This window comes from Salvelinus sp. IW2-2015, linkage group LG35 (assembly GCF_002910315.2).
Source record: "Salvelinus sp. IW2-2015 linkage group LG35, ASM291031v2, whole genome shotgun sequence".
Classification (NCBI taxonomy): domain Eukaryota; kingdom Metazoa; phylum Chordata; class Actinopteri; order Salmoniformes; family Salmonidae; genus Salvelinus; species Salvelinus sp. IW2-2015.
The window spans coordinates 18285968-18304070 of NC_036874.1; the positions used below are offsets into that span (position 1 = coordinate 18285968).

General features: G+C 46.4%; 2 protein-coding genes across 2 annotated transcripts in view; one reads left to right on the forward strand and one right to left on the reverse strand.

Moving 5' to 3' along the window:
- Positions 1–1904: 1904 nt before the first annotated feature.
- Positions 1905–18103, reverse strand: part of macf1b (microtubule actin crosslinking factor 1b) — a 24373-nt gene continuing 8174 nt past the window's right edge. The window contains exons 5-23 of the mRNA XM_023980034.2: positions 16845–17011; positions 16472–16631; positions 16256–16340; positions 15601–15845; positions 15264–15383; positions 14896–15003; positions 14581–14799; positions 13719–13922; positions 12930–13155; positions 12304–12530; positions 11955–12077; positions 11752–11853; positions 11125–11226; positions 10791–10955; positions 10373–10528; positions 10030–10227; positions 9587–9715; positions 2299–2469; positions 1905–1993 (exon numbers count right to left, since the gene is read on the reverse strand). Coding sequence (XP_023835802.1) covers positions 1931–1993; positions 2299–2469; positions 9587–9715; positions 10030–10227; positions 10373–10528; positions 10791–10955; positions 11125–11226; positions 11752–11853; positions 11955–12077; positions 12304–12530; positions 12930–13155; positions 13719–13922; positions 14581–14799; positions 14896–15003; positions 15264–15383; positions 15601–15845; positions 16256–16340; positions 16472–16631; positions 16845–17011 — 2970 coding nt within the window. The 3' untranslated portion in view covers positions 1905–1930. The remainder of the gene's footprint in view (positions 1994–2298; positions 2470–9586; positions 9716–10029; positions 10228–10372; positions 10529–10790; positions 10956–11124; positions 11227–11751; positions 11854–11954; positions 12078–12303; positions 12531–12929; positions 13156–13718; positions 13923–14580; positions 14800–14895; positions 15004–15263; positions 15384–15600; positions 15846–16255; positions 16341–16471; positions 16632–16844; positions 17012–18103) is intronic.
- Positions 5666–9206, forward strand: LOC111958769 (nuclear factor 7, brain). The gene is made up of 6 exons (XM_023980035.2): positions 5666–6121; positions 7533–7628; positions 7719–7949; positions 8038–8060; positions 8142–8269; positions 8407–9206. The coding sequence occupies exons 1-6, from the start codon at positions 5729–5731 to the stop codon at positions 8928–8930; spliced, it is 1395 nt and encodes a 464-aa protein (XP_023835803.1). The 5' UTR covers positions 5666–5728; the 3' UTR covers positions 8931–9206.

The following is an 18103-nucleotide window of genomic DNA, read 5'->3' on the forward strand; positions in this document are numbered from 1 at the left end:
ACAGTTTACACACGTCCTCCCAGCGTGCCTCCAATTCGTCCATTTGCTCCTGCAACCAATGGGCATCAGCAGTGCTGCTCRTGGTCAGGTCCCTCACCGAGCGTTTCAGGGTCCTAATGCACCCGGCTCGCTTCCCCAACTCCTTCTGGAACACCTGAGAGTCCAAGAGAATGTCAGCTTGAGAGGAATTTCATACCCCGTACTGCTGTCACAGTTTACAAGCCTCAAAAAAGGCATTTTTATGGTGTCCATAGGAAAGCCTCAWWATCTTATCGGATCACATACACAGAATGTWTAAAAAATGACCTTGTGCTTGTCGATCAGATTGTTGACCATGTCTTTTTCCCCACCGACAGGTACGTCTTCAGCCAGCTGTGGCTCTGCTCTGTATAACCAGTCATTCAGGGCCTGAAGMGCGTCTGTGAATCTGCCTGAAAACAGCAGTGCTTCCTCCAGTTTGTGTTGCCTGAGGAAAATTTMATTGGATCATATACTCTGTCAAAGTTGCCATGTTGCCCAAATTGATTCCGATCACAATCCACTCTCTATCCCTACRCTTGGCTTTGATGTTTGCAGATCCCTTCAATGTTTGCAAATCTGTAAGGTGGAAGCAAAATTGTGGATAGTCCACAACTATTTGGATTGAACCTCTCCTATCCCTTCAGGTCTACAGATATCAAAGGCTTAGGGGAAGAGGTGGGGAGCGAATTGGGACCAGTGTTTTAAATCATTTTAGGTGTGTGGAAATGCTATTTCCCTCATCAGTGCATTGTGTCCCTCACCTTTCCATGGATTTGCCACTGATGGTATCCCATGAGTCCCGGAGCTCAGAGAGCAGGTTCTCCAGGTGCTGTCTGTCCTGGGCGCTCTGAGACCTCTCATGGAGGCCCCGCCCACTCTTTAGAGTGGCCTCGTACATGGGTCGCTTTGAGCGCAGAAGCTTCTGGAAGTCCTAGGAGCACACATACAGAAAAATACAGGAATAAAAGGGATAGTTCAGTGAAATATGTAATTTATGTAAAAACTATGGATTTAAATTATACATTCCAAGCTAGAAAAATATTCACAAGAGCTATAATTATTTCTATCATTCCTTTAGGCCTACCTTCTGTTCGGTGAGCTGCAGTTTAATTTCCTCGTAGTCCACAGCYATCTCTTTATGTGTGTCCAGCGTCTGCTCCACCTCAGTCATCCAGTCCACTAGCAGGCGCCAAGATTCACTGAACTGAAATATTAGAGTTTAACGCACGCTTGTTATCATGAGAGCCCTTCTAAATTGGACTTTTGAAACTGAGGCATTAACTGTTTGGAGGGTCATTATGAGTTACTCGATAGAGGAAGTTGTAAAAAAATGACTATGTGTGGTGGAAAATACAGAATAGTTAATAATGACCAAAAAAAAACAATATTTCAGAGAATAACTGATGGTTCTGTATCTCTACCTGTTTTGCATTCTTCTTGACGTTCTCTAGTGTTCGGCCCCTCTCTGTGGCTCGCTGGTGAAGTTTCCTGTAGCGGTCGTGTACGGTCATGATCAGGTTGTGAACCACGTCACAGTCCTCCTTCCTGCTCAACTCGGCCAGCCTGGAGCCTGCACTCTCCACCACTGTCTTCTTCTCACCGTAACAGTTCACCTCACTCACCAGAGTCTGAGGGGGGGGGGGGATACACTATGATTTATCATATACACGCAGACATAATTTGCGCATGCACACCCACATGCACAAACATACCCTGTACTCTCACACACATAGACACACAATGCATGTGTACATGCATGCTAATACGCACGAACACAAACTCGCATGCAGGCACAGACACACACACACACAAACCCACCCGGTGGTCTTGAAGCTGGCCACAGACTGTGTCCAGGACAAAGCTGGGACAGGCAGGACTCCTATGGCCTCCTCACACTTGGCCATCCTGGTCAACAGCTCCTGGACATTACAGTGGAACTCCTTCGCCAGGCTAACCCTTCGGTTAGCTTAGCCTACGAACAGAACAGATACCACACTTTTACTCAGGTCGTTCACAAACGTACTGTAGTTAATCATCCTGTCCTTAGGCCCCTCGTCGGTGTCACTTAGCCTGGTCCCAGATCTGGGTTGGAAGTAAACTGACTGAAAAAGGGAGGACTACCTGAACTTATCCAGTAAGAAATGCTCCTTTCTCTTTTCTGTAGCTAAAACATTGCTGCAGGCCCCAATGAACACAACCCTGTATGTGATGTTAACAATGGTCCGAGGAGTTGGCCAAAGCACGTAGATCCGGGAGCAGGCTAAGTCTCACTCTCACCTTGCGGTTCTGTACTTTCCCGTAGACGGTAGCCCACTTCTGCTCCAGGATACAGAGGCTGTGTTCCGTGCTGGAGCCTCGGGTCACGTTGCTGCTCTCCAACATCCTGCGGATGGCGTTCCTCACGTCTGTGTAGGCATGGAGCTTGGAGTCCATCTCATTACACAGTTCCTGGGGCGGTACAGAGAGGGAAAGGGAAAGGGGGATACCTAGTCAGTTGTACAACTGAAGGCCTTCAACTGAAAATGTGTCTTCCGCATTTAACCCACCCTGAGAGGGGGTTTAAAAGACACACTAAAAGACGACTCTAACACATGTGTTAGAGTTTGGCGTAGGCCTTGTGGTTTACGCAGCGGACTCTGGACCACATCCCCTTGCAATCGGGGATTGAACCCTGCTCAGCATCCACTATGTCCACTCATACACAGTACGTCTCCCACTTTCCTTTCAAACTGATATATACACTGTCAAAAAAAAAAGGGAACACTAAAATACACACTCCTAGATCTGAATGAAATATTCTTACTTTTTCTTTACATAGTTGAATGTGCTGACAACAAAATCACACAAAAATGATCAATGTAAATCAGATTTATCAACCCATGGAGGTCTGGATTTGGAGTCACACTCAAAATAAGTGGAAAACCACACTACAGGCTGATCCAACTTTGATGTAATGTCCTTAAAACAAGTCAAATGAGGCTCAGTAGTGTGTGTGGCCTCCACGTGCCTGTATGACCTCCCTACAACGCCTGGGCATGCTCCTGATGAGGTGGCGGATGGTCTCCTGAGGGATCTCCTCCCAGACCTGGACTAAAGCATCCGCCAACTCCTGGACAGTCTGTGTGCAACGTGGCGTTGGTGGATGGAGCGAGACATGATGTCCCAGATGTGCTCAATTGGATTAGGTCTGGGAACGGGCGGGCCAGTCCATAGCATCAATGCCTTCTCTTGCAGGAACTGCTGACACACTCCAGCCACATGAGGTCTAGCATTGTCTTGCATTAGGAGGAACCCAGGGCCAATCGCACCAGCATATGGTCTCACAAGGGGTCTGAGGATCTCATCTCGGTACCTAATGGCAGTCAGGTTACCTCTGGCGAGCACATGGAGGGCTGTGCGGCCCCCCAAAGAAATGCCACCCCACACCATGACTGACCACCGCCAAACCGGTCATGCTGGAGGATGTTGCAGAGCAGAACGTTCTCCACGGCGTCTCCAGACTCTGTCACGTCTGTCACATGTGCTCAGTGTGAACCTGCTTTCATCTGTGAAGAGCACAGGGGCCAGTGGCGAATTTGCCAATTCTGTGTTCTCTGACAAATGCCAAACGTCCTGCACGGTGTTGGGCTGTTAAGCACAACCCCCACTGTGGACGTCGGGCTCATCCACCCTCATGGAGTCTGTTTCTGACCTTTGAGCAGACACATGCACATTTGTGGCCTGCTGGAGGTCATTTTGCAGGGCTCTGGCAGTGCTCCAACTGCTCCTCCTTGCACAAAGGCGGATAGCGGTCCTGCTGCTGGGTTGTTGCCCTCCTACGGCCTCCTCCACGTCTCCTTATGTACTGGCCTGTCTCCTGGTAGCGCCTCCATGCTCTGGACACTACGCTGACAGACACAGCAAACCTTCTTGCCACAGCTCGCATTGATGTGCCATCCTCGATGAGCTGCACTACCTGAGCCACTTGTGTGGTTGTAGACTCCGTCTCATGCTACCACTAGAGTGAAAGCACCGCCAGCATTCAAAAGTGACCAAAACATCAGCCAGGAAGCATAGGAACTGAGAAGTGGTCTGTGGTCACCACCTGCAGAACCACTCCTTATTGGGGTCTTGCTAATTGCCTATAATTTCCACCTTTTGTCTATTCCATTTGCCAACAGCATGTGAAATTTATTGTCAATCAGTGTTGCTTCCTAAGTGGACAGTTTGATTTCACAGAAGTGTGATTGACTTGGAGTTACATTGTTGTTTAAGTGTTCCTTTATTTTTTTGGCAGGTATATATTTTTTTTTATGTACAAAATATTATTCTTTATGTATGCAGTCAAACGGCCATCTACATACTAGTTACCGTCCACCATAACGGCGTAGCACAGGAGAGAAATAGCCTATTGACTAATGGTCATCTTTTTGCAAATCGGTGATATGAGGCTGCGATAAACGTGACACCGTTATACTCTATTGAAAACAATATTGAATATGCCCTCGGAGCCATCGCCATCAATACCTTCCGTCCCTCCAGAGTCTGTGCAGCAGGAAGGAGCTCTACAGCACAGTGGCATTGTGACATTGAACAAAGAGGATGAGGTTATTTTGGAACAGGCACTGAGCATTTGCACCCGGTCCTCTCTCAGGACCCTCTGGGGAGTGCAGTTGTTGTAGTACTCAAGTCCAGTTTAGCGACTTGACTACAACACTYGGCCCGGCATACTGACACTGTGCCGTCAGCTCAAGAGGAAGATCATATTTTGGTACAGGCACTGGGCTCTAGCACCCTCTCCTGTCCCAAGGTCCCTTGGGGACGTGCGAACCACACTGACACTCTGTACTGTCAGCTCCGTAACACCCTGAGAGTGGCGTGAGACTGGTGGAGTGGTCTTGATGCACTCCAGAAGGCYTCTGTCACMGAGACTAGTCCCGGGGAGAATAGTAAGAGAGAACACTATGTCAAACTGCCGAAGCTCATTTAGAACCTCGGGGGATTGACAGCCATCCTCAGCCCTAATAAGGGCTGCTAGCTTCCTGGCTGCCTGGGAGGGAGAACATTGGACAGTGTGAGATAAGAAATTAATCACTAAGCCTGTGTCCATCGCAATGTCTGCCTGTCGCTCCATCTTAAAGAAAGAGAGAGAGAGATGGCAGACAATAACATTTAGTTGAAGCTCTTGGAACTGCTTGCTAATAAGATGAAAGCATACCTAGGTACAGGTTTCCTCTGAATGGGATTCACTGTGACTTTTCTCCACCAGACTTTAAAGGTAAAATGTTACATCTGTATTACAACAGTGTCACGGGGTGACCATGTCTTTATGTTTACACCGTTTAAAGCAATACCTTCATCATTTCCATGTCTTCACCATGTCTTCACAATGTCTGGAACTTACTGACATCTAGTGGTAAAGAGGTGCGCTCACATAGGCAAAAGTCCTCACAAAATGTCAGTTTTTGTTGTTTTATGTCACTCGAATAGTTTGTACAATATTTTGCCTTTGATAATTGTTTGCCATATTGCTATAATCATAAACAGTTGACACTATTTTCCAAGACTGAGTTTCTGCACGGAGGCAGAGTGAGTTTGGTTTCTGTTATGTTTCTTGGTAACTCGTGGGAGGAGTCCATTTCAATCATATTAACATGCCCTTTGGTCCAGCCACGGCTCACGTCGACGAGGAAGGAACGGCACAGACGATCCTTGTGTGTGAAAGAGAATGGCTGCCAGTTTGTCTCTCTTGGAGGGGCACCTCTCTTGTCCCGTGTGCTGTGACATCTTCAGGAACCCCGTGGTCCTCAAATGCAGCCACAGCTTCTGTGAGGAGTGTCTGCGGAAATCCTGGAAGGATATGGAGAATCCGCTGTGTCCTGCATGCAGGGCCGAGTGTTCATCTGAGGAGCAGAGTTTAAGCCTCGCCTTAAAGAGCCTCTGTGATTCCTTACGGAAGGGGGGTGAAAAGGTAGGATCTGATAACTGCCGGCTSCATGGAGAGAAACTTAAAATCTTCTGTTTCGACGATAAACAGCCCATCTGTGTTGTCTGCTACACATCAAAAAAACATAAAGGTCATGACTGTTATCCCATTGAGGAGGCTGTGCCGGATTTGAAGGTGAGACCATTTTGTAAACTTTTTGTTTACTCTGCTTTCATTTAACTGCCAATGTATCTCCCTCAGTGACGAAATAAATGTCTTAATCGGCGTTATTTTCTGAGTTGAGTGGACTTTGAGTTGAATTTGAAAAGGCTTGTTGCGTAAAGTTACAAATTCATGTTTGCCTGTGGAAGGCAATGACAAAAGACATTGCACAAACGCACTTCCATCTTTSAAGTTGACGAGGAGAGCTCAGCACCAGAGAGGAAACCACTATCTACTCTCTTTGGCAACACGATTTCCCAACGCGCKTTCCGTTGGTCTTGTCCTGGACCCGTACTKAAAAAGCGTCTCAGAGTAGGTGCCTGGCTCCCAAGTGGATGGGCCTATGCCCTCCCAGGCCCACCCATGGCTGTGCCCCTGCCCAGTCATGTGAAATCCATAGATTAGGGCCTAATTCATTTACTTCAATGAACTCATTTCCTTATATGAACTGTAACTCTTGTTGAAATTGTTGCATGTGGTGTTTATATATTTGTTCCGTTTAAATTATACACTGGATAGGTGCGATAAAATAGTAGTATGGCTTGGGTATTCGAACCAGCGACCTTTCAGTTACTGGCCCAAGGGGTAATACCCTCCCCTATAGGTTCAGGTTTGCGSCCGGAGTCCGCACCTTTGGGGGGGAGGGTACTGTCACGCCCTGACCTTAGAGATCCTTGTTATTCTCTATGTTTGGTTAGGTCAGGGTGTGATTTGGGTGGGCATTCTATGTTCTCTATTTCTTTGTGTTTGGCCGAGTGTGMTTCCCAATCAGAGGCAGCTGTCTTCCATTGTCTCTGATTGGGGATCATACTTAGGCAGCCCTTTTTCCCTCCTTCAGTGTGGGATCTTGTCTTTGTTTGAGTGCATGTAGTTTGCACGACGAAGCTTTTCGTTCGTTGTATTGTTTATAGTTTTTTTCTTGGTGGAACATTTTAAAGAATGTACGCCTACCACGCTGCACCTTGGTCTCCTTCCGACGACAAACGTTACACATATACTGTTCCCCGAGGGGTTCAGTCCTTAACACCACCTTCTCAAATATTTATCCCACTATCCTTTATTCTGCATCTGTCTGAATAAAGTACAAAACCCTTTTTTTTTTTTTTTTAAGTTGTTTTTAAACATATCAGTGGAGTGCCCAGCAGGAGGTTAGAGGACTTCAGATTTTTCAACACAAACAAATCAAGGCAACCAACCAGCTACAATACGATGTCTAGTTACATTTGAGCTAATATGCCCAAATGTTGAGCAAACTAAAAARGGTATTGCAGCTGGTTGCCTAGATTTTTTGAAGCTGAATCAACACATATTTGTTTTACAGTGTGACAGAGTTGTGRATTAAAAAATAAAGAAGATGTGTTGATAAGTACCACTTCCAATCTAGAGTGAAATCCAGATTGTGGTTTCCACTTTGAAGAACAAACTAGCAAACAAGAACACAGCCAAGATGCGTCATCAAAGCTGGGAGGAGCACATAAAGGTAGCTATCGTAATATAATTTAAGCAACATACAAATTGGAGTGAGCACTTGAGCAATGTTGAAAAGTGAGTTGAACATGTTCTATTGTAGGGCCAGGCCCAATGTGCAGAGGAYCAGATAAGGAGGGAGTTTAAGAAACTCCAGCAGTTCCTAGAAGAGGAAGAGACGGCCAGGATCGCTACCCTGAGYGAGGAAGAACAGCAGAAATCTGAAGTGATGCGAGAAAGAGCTGAGGCATTGGCCAGAGAGATCACAACCCTTTCAGAGACAATTGTAGTTGTCGATAAGGAAATGGAAGTGGACAATATCACATTCCTCAAGGTAAGGGGTCTGTCAAAATGTTTCAAAACCTGAAACTATTTCTCTCTCTGATATCAAAAGTGACGTGTGTCCTCGTTCTTTTTTATAGAACTACAAGGCCATACTTAACAGGTAAATCAATWAAAAAAAAATCTAAATATCTATATATTTTTTCCATATCACTGACGCCATCCCTTTTTTTTTTAACCATAGAGCCGATTGCACATTCCCAGATACTGCAGATACTGAGGTAGTATCAGGAGCACTGATTGACATGGCCAAACATGTAGGATCTCTCAAGTTCAAAGTTTGGGAGAAGATGCTTGAGTTTGTTGACTACAGTGAGTGCACCCCCCCCCCCCCCCCCCCCCCCCCCCCCCCCCCCCCCCCCCCCCAAAGAAAATGTGTTTCTCTACTGTGTCTCCCACCAATATAGTTCAATATTAATATACAACATCTCTGCACACATCCCTATTAGCTCCTGTGATCATGGATCCGAACACAATGTCCACTAAGTTCACCCTCTCTGATGACCTCACCACTATGACATACTGTGACGAGAGGCAGAGTCTCCCAGACAACCCCGAAAGGTTTCTTAACGTAGGAGTGTTGGGTTCTGAAGGGTACAGCAAAGGCACCCATTACTGGGACGTGGAGGTCGGAGATAATGATAACTGGATCTTAGGGGTAGCCAAAGAGTCTATTCCACGCAAGACGCAAGTCAAAATGGAGCCTCAGAGTGGATTATGGATCATCAAATACATCAATGGGAAATACAAAGCAGGTATACAACCGTACGTCCAGATCAAGGTAGATGAGAGCCCACGAGTGATCCGAGTACAACTGGACTGTAACAAAGGGGAGGTGAAATTCTTTGACCTCGCCAAGAACACTACCCTGTGCACCTTCAAAGACAACTTCACTGAAAAGATGTTCCCATACTTTAACAGCGGAAGTGTGATTTGCCCACTACGCCTTTTAGGAAAGGCAAAAACTAGCTAAATTGCCAGGGTCAAGTGAGGACAGTGAGTGCAGGGTCAAGTGAGGACAAAATGTACTAACATATGAAATGATGTAATGACATTATGTGCTGACTAGCTGGAGGGTTGTGACGATAGTTTATGACTCAAACTCCGTGTAATTAACAGTGAAGCGTGCCTTTGATAATAAGACGCACTGCCATCTCAGAAGTAACGAACAAGTGTTTTAAGCAGTTGATACAGTATATAAAAACATGTCGTGTCAGTAATACAAATAAATAATATATGTAATTTTCAATTGTTCCTTCCTAGTCATTCAATTCACACTTGAATTTACACATTCAAGGGAAAAAGTTTGAATTAAAGAGACCAACTACTAGACGGGGGTTATCCAGCTATATAGATATCACTGTTGCTCGATGCCACACTGTAAATGTGCATACTCAAAGAGTAGGTTACTCTGAGCTGAGGCAAAACCTTGTAAAAAATCATACAATTACAATACACATTGGGTTTTAATGAGATACAGTTGGATGGGGAAAGTGTTCTCATCCTATATTATTATGAATCTCTGAACTTGGAGATCATTTTTTCCCATCAAGGCACAGGACCGTTTCAGTTACTAGATAGGTTACTGCGGCAGGGTACAGTTGGTGTGAGGTGTTGGGTTGGCCTTACCAGATGTGCGTTGAGCCTCTCGCTGGCAGAGTCAGGCATCCCCCACACTGTCTTACTGGAGGACAGCCTCAGGTCTGTGTTCTCCAACCACTGAAGAAGATCCTGGATCTCCATGGTAACATCTTGGACCTAGGGTAGAAAAAAAACATAAATACACCTCTGAAAACCATATTTATTTATCAATTACTAATCTGTTATGATTGCAATATTTTAGATTTGACTAAGTCTGATTCACCCCTAGAGGGCACCACAAAGCAGATAGTCATTCAGTACTAGTGATATCGCAATGTTGGGAGAAACCTAATAAGTAGCTAGACCTAAGACTTAAGTAATAAGTCTGGCATCTCTTTGCGAAAGTGAATGAGAAAGAGAGATGGAGGGATCATGAAAAATAACCTTTAACTTGCCTCTTGGTCTATTCCCCATTCCCAATCTCTCCTCACCTGACTGAGGTTGTTCTCCAGCTGTAGCTGTCTGCGCTCTGTCTCACAGCGGACAAACTCCCAGCGTTCGTTCAGCTGCTCCAGCCGCGGGTGCAGACCGTGAGGGCTGTCCCCAGTCCCCACCTCCAACAGGCCCCGCCCCGCCTGGTTCAAAGACTCCACCGTACGCACGTGGGACATGACGTCATTACGCAGCACCTAGAGTGGGGAGAACATAGCACATGCATATCCAATATATCCAATAGTATCATCCTTCCTCAAACACACACACACCCATAYGTGTCAGAAGCATTAAAATGGCATCGATCCCAATAYATTGTGTTGATTCYTTTAAGTCACGGACCTTGTGTTTGGCCAGCTCTATCTCGCARGCCTGCAGGTCGATGCTGATTGGCCGACTGCACTGGAGGAGGTCGGCTGTGTGGGAGAGCCAGGTGTGCAGCTCATCCAGAGTGTTCTGGAACTGACCCAGACCCAGCAGGGAGCACTCCAGCTGATGCTGCAACCACAAGTAGTGAAAACACATGAACGCATTGTCCGACCTCTTCAATACCATAACCCTAGCCATTAGAAAAAATACTGAACAGGCGTCGGATTCCTGAACACAGGCTGAGCCTTATCCTAGACTAAATAAACATCCTCAATGGAATTTCTCCATGGAAGGTGCTTCTTAATCCAGGACTCGGATAAATCTGTGTCAGGGAAACCAGTCCCAGCCAAATGAATTCCACATATTGATGAGTGATTGAGTGTAGTCTGACCTGTCTGCTGACGGTCTCTGCCTCCAGGCTYTCCCAGCGCTGTCTGAAGTCACACAGGGGAGAGACAGATCCGGGACGCTCCGAGCCTGGAGACAGRCTGCACACGAAGCGGTGGCTCAGGCTCTCCATCTCGATCTTCTTCTGGTATAGCTCCCGTTTAAACTCCTGAGGAGAAAGGGGCACAGGTTTCATATACTTTACAGAGCTGGCAACGTGGAAAGACCTGTCAGATTCAGCAAGATACTCGAAGGCTTCGTGACAATTACGACAATTATTGAGTTTAGAAAAGAGTGGGAGCTCTTCAGTATGTTCTGTCTGTGTAGAGTAGACTCACCTTGAGATCACACAGCTGCTCTTTGACTGACTCCAGGTCAGTTCCTACCAAGAACTCCTCTGTYGATCTCAGCTCTGCTGACTTGAGCCACTCGAAAAGCCCCTGTGGAAAAACAAGAAACAGATTATTTTTTATATGATTAAAAACATKATTCATTCATATACGCACAAGTTTGTGTCCCAAGAGACTATGAATAGTTGCTATGTGTTTTGAAGTGGTGAAATAACTTCCATATTGAACAATGAAACATTGCGATCCTGCTGACTTGTACAAGTGGCGACACCGAGGCTGGCTTCCCAGACCTCGGGTATAGACTGTGTCTCTCACAGTTAACACCATCAACACCATTTGTTTCCCACTGGCAGGGAAGTGCACAGTCCGTCAGTCACTCATCACCAACATTACAGGGAGCTAGAGTCTGGTTTCTGCCATTGCAATTGACATAAAAGACTAGTGGAGGTCTTTGTTGGCAAAGGGGGAGTTAAGAGGAGAAGCGGCAGCCAAGCAAAGCTATGTGACAATACAGATATGTTAGTGACTAGCTCCCACACACAGACACGCACAAACACACTCACGAATGCACTACACATGCATGCACGCACACGCACGCATACTGTACACACACACCTGTATGGTGTCCTGGTAATGTAGAGCCATCTGTAAAGATTCCTCCAGCTTTTTGTGACACTCACTCCAGAGTTTACTCASGTTGTTCCATGTGCAGTAGAGCTATGGAGTCAGCGATGAAGTTGTTTAGAAACACATTGGGAAATGATTGCCTTATAAGAAAATGAATATTAAAATGAATGTTACCTCCCCTTACTCCTCACCTCATCTAGGCTCTTGGTGACGTCAGGTTTGTCTGTATCCCCACATGCTGACATCAGGTCCATTCCCAGAATGCCAAGCGTGTCCAGCTCCCCCTGTAGACTGTCAATGTCCTTCCTGAGTGTCTGTAAGGCGATATAGTCAGGGGTGCGAGATCCCACAATGGAATCGGTAAGAAGGGAGATAAATAGGAGGCAGCATAAAGTACATTAGTTGAAATAGATCGTGTTGGATCGTCTTAGTACCTGACAGAGGACGAAACAAACACCTGACAGAAGATGAAAAAAAACACATTCACTGGAAATCTTAAGCAGCTAAGATCCAACCAACAGCTCCACCGGCCGCAGTTACCTGCATGGTCTCCAGGCTCTGGCGGATGGTCTCTGAGTCTGTCCTACTGGCGTTCAGGTCCAGGACAGCCTGTTGGGCATCGTTCAGGCCGGCCGACACYTCACTAACATCGCTCCAGAACTTGAGGGCCAGGTCCAGCAGGTTGAGCAGCCAGCCATCTCTCTCCTGAGCCTGCCTCTGAGCCTCCTCCCACAGCTGGGTCAGGCTGGACACCTGCTCCTGGATCGCTAGGGAGAACACGGAGCACAGTCAATATAATACATTGCGTTTTAGTCGTTTAGCAGACACTCATACACATGTCAACCACATATCACAATCATTGCAAGTCACAGTGACATCTCTGTGTTTTCTCTCAAATTACGTTCTCCACACACTCCAAAAAAATGGAACCCATTGTAGGTAACCTAGGCAMKATCTCTGTCAAAGGTGTTTCAAGATAAATTCATGACACACAGGCAAGCAAGCAAAACACCTGCTATGTATTCTCCCTCTCCAGATGTCTGCTGCTAAACAGAAAAGCTCCATATTGATTGAAACAACTCACACAAAAGAAAGTTACACACCCTATACACTCCCAACCGTTTAAGGCAAAGGACCAACATTTCGGCACTTGGTGATGAGCGTACCTGTACCGATGGAGGCGTCCCACGCTGCCAGCGTGTTGGCCAGGAGCTCGTCAGCCTGGGTCCGGACACTCCCCAGCCCCAGCTTGGAGAGCTCAGCCAGGGTGTGCTTGTTGTCCTGTAGCTGCTCCTGGATGCGCGGGGTATGACCCTGCAGAGAGACTGGAGACTGCATGTGGCCAAGCAGACGGTCCAGACTCTCTCTAATCAGCGTCATCCTCTCATTCAACTACAGAGACAAGACACCGTTGTGTTACTGTGCGTATGTGACGGTCAAGCGCTTACACGTGTATAGTCTATTCTCACAGTATGCAGTGTCTGGCGAGACTGCTATGTGTTCTGTATTTAAGTATACATGTACCATGTGTGTGTCTTCATGTGTGTGTCTTTACGCACGTGTGTGTGTGTGTGAGTAAGTGTGCTTCGGGTGTGTGTGTGTGTTTGTGTTGCACGTGTGTCTTTCTTTAATTATATATTTTTTAAACGTTAACCCTTATTTTACCAGGTAAGTTGACTGAGAACACATTCTCACTTACAGCAACGACCTGAGGAATTGTTACAGGGGAGAGCAGGGGGGATGAATGAGCCAATTGGAAGCTGGGGAGGATTAGGTGGCCATGATGGTATGAAGGCCAGATTGGGAATTTAGCCAGGACACCGGGGTTAACATCCCTACTCTTATTAAGATAAGTGTCATGGGATCTTTTTGTGACCACAGAGAGTCCAAAAGACAGTCTCCATGCAGGCTTGCGTGCCCGTGTGTTCATGCAGCAGTGCGTATATAACTGTCACCTGTGTGTATCTTGGCAGGGACTCTTCCAGCAGATTGGCAGCCTCTCTGACCCTGTCCCTGATGGCCCTGTGCTGCTCCTCAGCCTCCGCGGCGCTATGACAGAACTCCTCCCCCTGGGCGGGGCTAAGCTCTGACAGACGCTTCCCCAGCGAGCACAGCCGTGCTATCAGAGGTCTATGCTCTGCTATGGACTCCCTTAGGCCCTAGGTGAGAAACAGTTAGGGGTTATAGAAATAGATCCCTAGACACATAGATCTGGGTTGTATTCATTAGGGCACACAGTAGTAAAACGTTTTAAAACTGAAAACTAAAAGAACAGTTTCTTATTGGACAAATTCAGATAATTCCTCCACGTTTTCTTCCGTTTGGTACCTAATGAATATGACCCAGATAACTTTTGGGGCATGGTAAAGGCATTGTAGAGTGCACTTAAATGGCTATGTTTGAAGTTTTCTTCCGTTTGGTACCTAATGAATATGACCCAGATAACTTTTGGGGCATGGTAAAGGCATTGTAGAGTGCACTTAAATGGCTATGTTTGAAAAACGAGGAGTCTCAATTCTATCTCTGAGAACTGTTGAAGAGGAAAGGTAAAACGGGTCACCTTGTCTCACTTTCCATTAACTACCGAGGAGAATAGAGATGTCTTTATGTACCTGTGGGAATGTTCAATGTTATCCTTTCAGGAAGTAGATTAAAGTACACTAATGAACGGAGCCAAAAAATCTACAAAGGAACATTTGAGCAGAAAACGGAGGGGGAGCTATGAAGTCTAAAAGGGCATCATTGTTGAACAGGGAGAAAAAAGACGACAAAAAAAGAATTGTCACTCCACTCAAAGGCAGGTCTCTGCTACAGTACCTGTAAGAGGTCCTGTTGTTCTCGGAATGCCTTGTAGCTAATGGTGCTCAGGGAGAGCTGGCCAATGAGCGCTTGGGTTTCCTGTAGCCATGGTGACACCTCAGCAAAGCCCTCAGTGAACTGGACCAAGAGGGACTGGGCATGCTCCAGCTGCAGGACCACGTGGGAGTTGGTGGCTGACGTGGTGTTGCATTGTTCCTGTAAGGCATCCAACGGGGTCTGGGGAGATCGGATGACAACAGCTTTAACGTGACCCGTATGCTAGTAGTGTTTTATATTCAGATGATATCATGGGTAAGATGGTACAGTGTGTACCTGCAGATCCCGTATTTCCCCTTCATCGCCGTATGTCTGCAAGATTTCAGCGATCTTCACCATCTTCTCAATGTTGAACTGGTGTTGCAGAATCTCCACCGCAAGGATCTTCGTGTACACAACACACAAAAGCATGGCATATTTTACTATCTAAAATGAAGGTAATGTAAAACACTGTGCAAACACACAAGCCTCTGCAAACCAAGAAATATTTTCAAACTTCACACATCATCAGACCTCTATACAAATCTACATAGCTGGTTGTAAAACAAAGCATGGCATACGTAGAGGTGGATGAACGGGCTTGTAAAGGGTGGCCCTAAGGGACAAAGTAGCTTTTAAAATGTAGTTCCAATGGGTCTCTTCACCTTCTGTTCATAGAGTTGGGCAGAGATAAGCTCAGGCTCCAGAGTAATGGCTTTAAGTTGCTCCAGGCCCAGGGCAGTGTCTCTGAACCAGGCCATCTCCTTCACCACAGCCTGCTCCAACTGACAATAAATAACACACGCATACAGACAGGTTAACAAAAGTACACATTGCTGTCTAGTTGACGTGTGTGCAGAGTTCCTATCATCCTTATCAGAAGACTATCAAAATTGACTAAATGCACAGGACCCAATGAGTAGTCGTGACTGGTGAGTAAGCAGTCCATCAACCTCATATCAGTTATGTACACAGGCAACATTGCTACGCCCCYCCTCTTACCCTCTGTCTCTCTGCAGCACAGAGCACCGCGTCTCCACCCCCAGTCTGCCCCCCAGCAGGCCCCAGCAGTTCCCTCTCGATGCGGCCCAGCCACAGGTGGAGGTCTTCCTGGCTGGAGGTGCAGCGGCTGGATGCCTCCAGGGCCTGCTCCAGTCTCTGCAGCACGTCACCACTGGTCAGGCTCAACACCGAGCAGCGTATCCTCAGGCTGTCCACACGCTCCTGCACCTGCTGGGCTTCCTCTTCTGTGGGGACCACACCAACAGAAAGACGTGTAGGATTAGCATTTTGCTACACTTAGCATGTGGATAATCTTAGCATGTTGGTACTCTTAGCATGTTGGTACTCTTAGCATGTTGGTACTCTTAGCATGTTGGTACTCTTAGTTATTACTATTAGTATGTAGCATTGGGGAGAATAGGCTCATGGTAATGACTGGAGCGGAATGGGTGGAATGGTATCAAATACATCAACCACATGGTTTCCATTTGCTCCGTTCCGGCCATTATTACGAGCCGTTCTTCCCTCAGCAGCCTCCTGTGGTATGTCGCTTCTCATGTTGTTTCTCTATGTAAGTCATCTGTTGATAGATTTTGTGTATCGGTAAGGGTTAACATTTACAAACGCATTGATTTTGCAACAGTCATTTATGTACCTGAAATCTTCTCCTTGAGGTCATGACCGCTCTGTTGAATTTTCACCAAGTCAGCGTTTTTCGCCTTGATCTCTTCCACCACAGCCTGAGGGGTAATTCCAAAAATATGTCAGCCATTTTGTGTCAGACGATTTCTCCGCCCACCAGCCTCCGCTGGTATATAAACACGGTATAGGCCTGCATACAGAAGAAACGTATACATAGATGATGTCCTACCTTGGCTTCCTCCGTAGCCTCGGGGAGGTGTAGCATTTCCCTCTCAGCGTTGCGTAGCTTGGCCAGGTCCTGCTCCACAGAGATGAGCCATTGCTGCAGGCTGTCCACCCTCTCCTGGAAGAGCTTGGCCCTAGGCAGGATGAGCTCCAGATTGCCCCGCCTGTCAACACCAATACACAACACCCATTACATTACAGCTCAGCCCACGCTGCCAACAGCATGATAGCATAGCATAGCATAACATAAAACATAACATAACATGACATAGCATAGCATAATGGCTTTAAGTTGCTCCAGGCCCAGGGCAGTGTCTCTGAACCAGGCCATTTCCTCACCCACATGAAGGGAGAGCACCACAGTTCAATGAGCTGACCTGTTCACCGCATCTACCAGTAAGGCCTCCCATTTGTGTCTGAGCGTGGAGAGCTGGACCCTGGCCTGCTCCCCCTCGTCCCCTGGGAAAGCCTCGGCCACATGAGGGCCCTCCAGCATCATGGTCTCCATACTGTGCCTCCGGTCCTCCAGGAGACGCTGCAGGAGCTGTGAGATGATAATGGATACTCAGCCATTGCCTTATTGTTGTTATGACCAGGAGTTTAACCTGACCACAGTACCTGACCAGGGAAAACACCAAGTCTTACTCATTGTCTTTCTGATGGTGAGACTCAAAGATATTTTCTCAGTGATAAAAAAGTCAAAACCTGTGATAAGTCGGGGATGGGCTACTTTGGAACATCCAGTGTAATCTTACAAATGCTTGAAAATAGGCTACAACTATTGAGAAGTGAAGTGTAAAGCCAGAGAATATCTCAAATAGACGTATTAGGAGTTAGGACAACCTCAGCTCAGACGATCAGGTCTTAGCTGCAGAGAGTCATTGCTACTTGCTAGCCCTGAGAATTTACATTTGGGTATACAGTGTGTGCCTTTTCTTGTCTCTCCTGCAGTGAAAGCCCCATCTCAAGTGTCAGGCCTGCATTGTGAGGAGCCAGGCAGGTTTCACCTCACCCACTGTACTCACAATGGGCGCTGGTTCACACTGAAAGGTGAATGTCTTTAAAAAAAAWAATAATAATCCCAGGAATTGTAAGAGTGAACCTTCAATATTCAGCCCTGTTTACAAGGGATTTAATATAATAAAGGGATCATTTGACTATTTCCATGATCCCAGTGCCATTTTCCATAGATAAAGTGTCCTCATGCGATTGATCAAACATTATAGCTACTTAGCCGTGGGTGCTGTGTGAAAGTTTAGATATTTTGTGTACCATGTTGTAAATTACAGTCCCAGTCAAATGTTTGGACCCACCTACTCATTCAAGGGATTTTCTTTATTTTTTTACTATTTTCTACATCGTAGAATAAAAACGATTAAGTAACACATATGGGATCATGTAGTAGAAAAAAAAGTGTTAAACAAATCAAAATATATTTTAGATTCTTCAAAGTAGCCACCCTTTGCCTTGACGACAGCTTTGCACACTCTTGGCATTCTCTCAACCTGCTTCATGAGGAATGCTTTTCCAACAGTCTTGAAGGAGTTCCCACATATGCTGAGCACTTGTTGGCTGCTTTTCCTTCACTCTTGCGGTCCAACTCATCCCAAACCATCTCAATTGGGTTGAGGTCAGG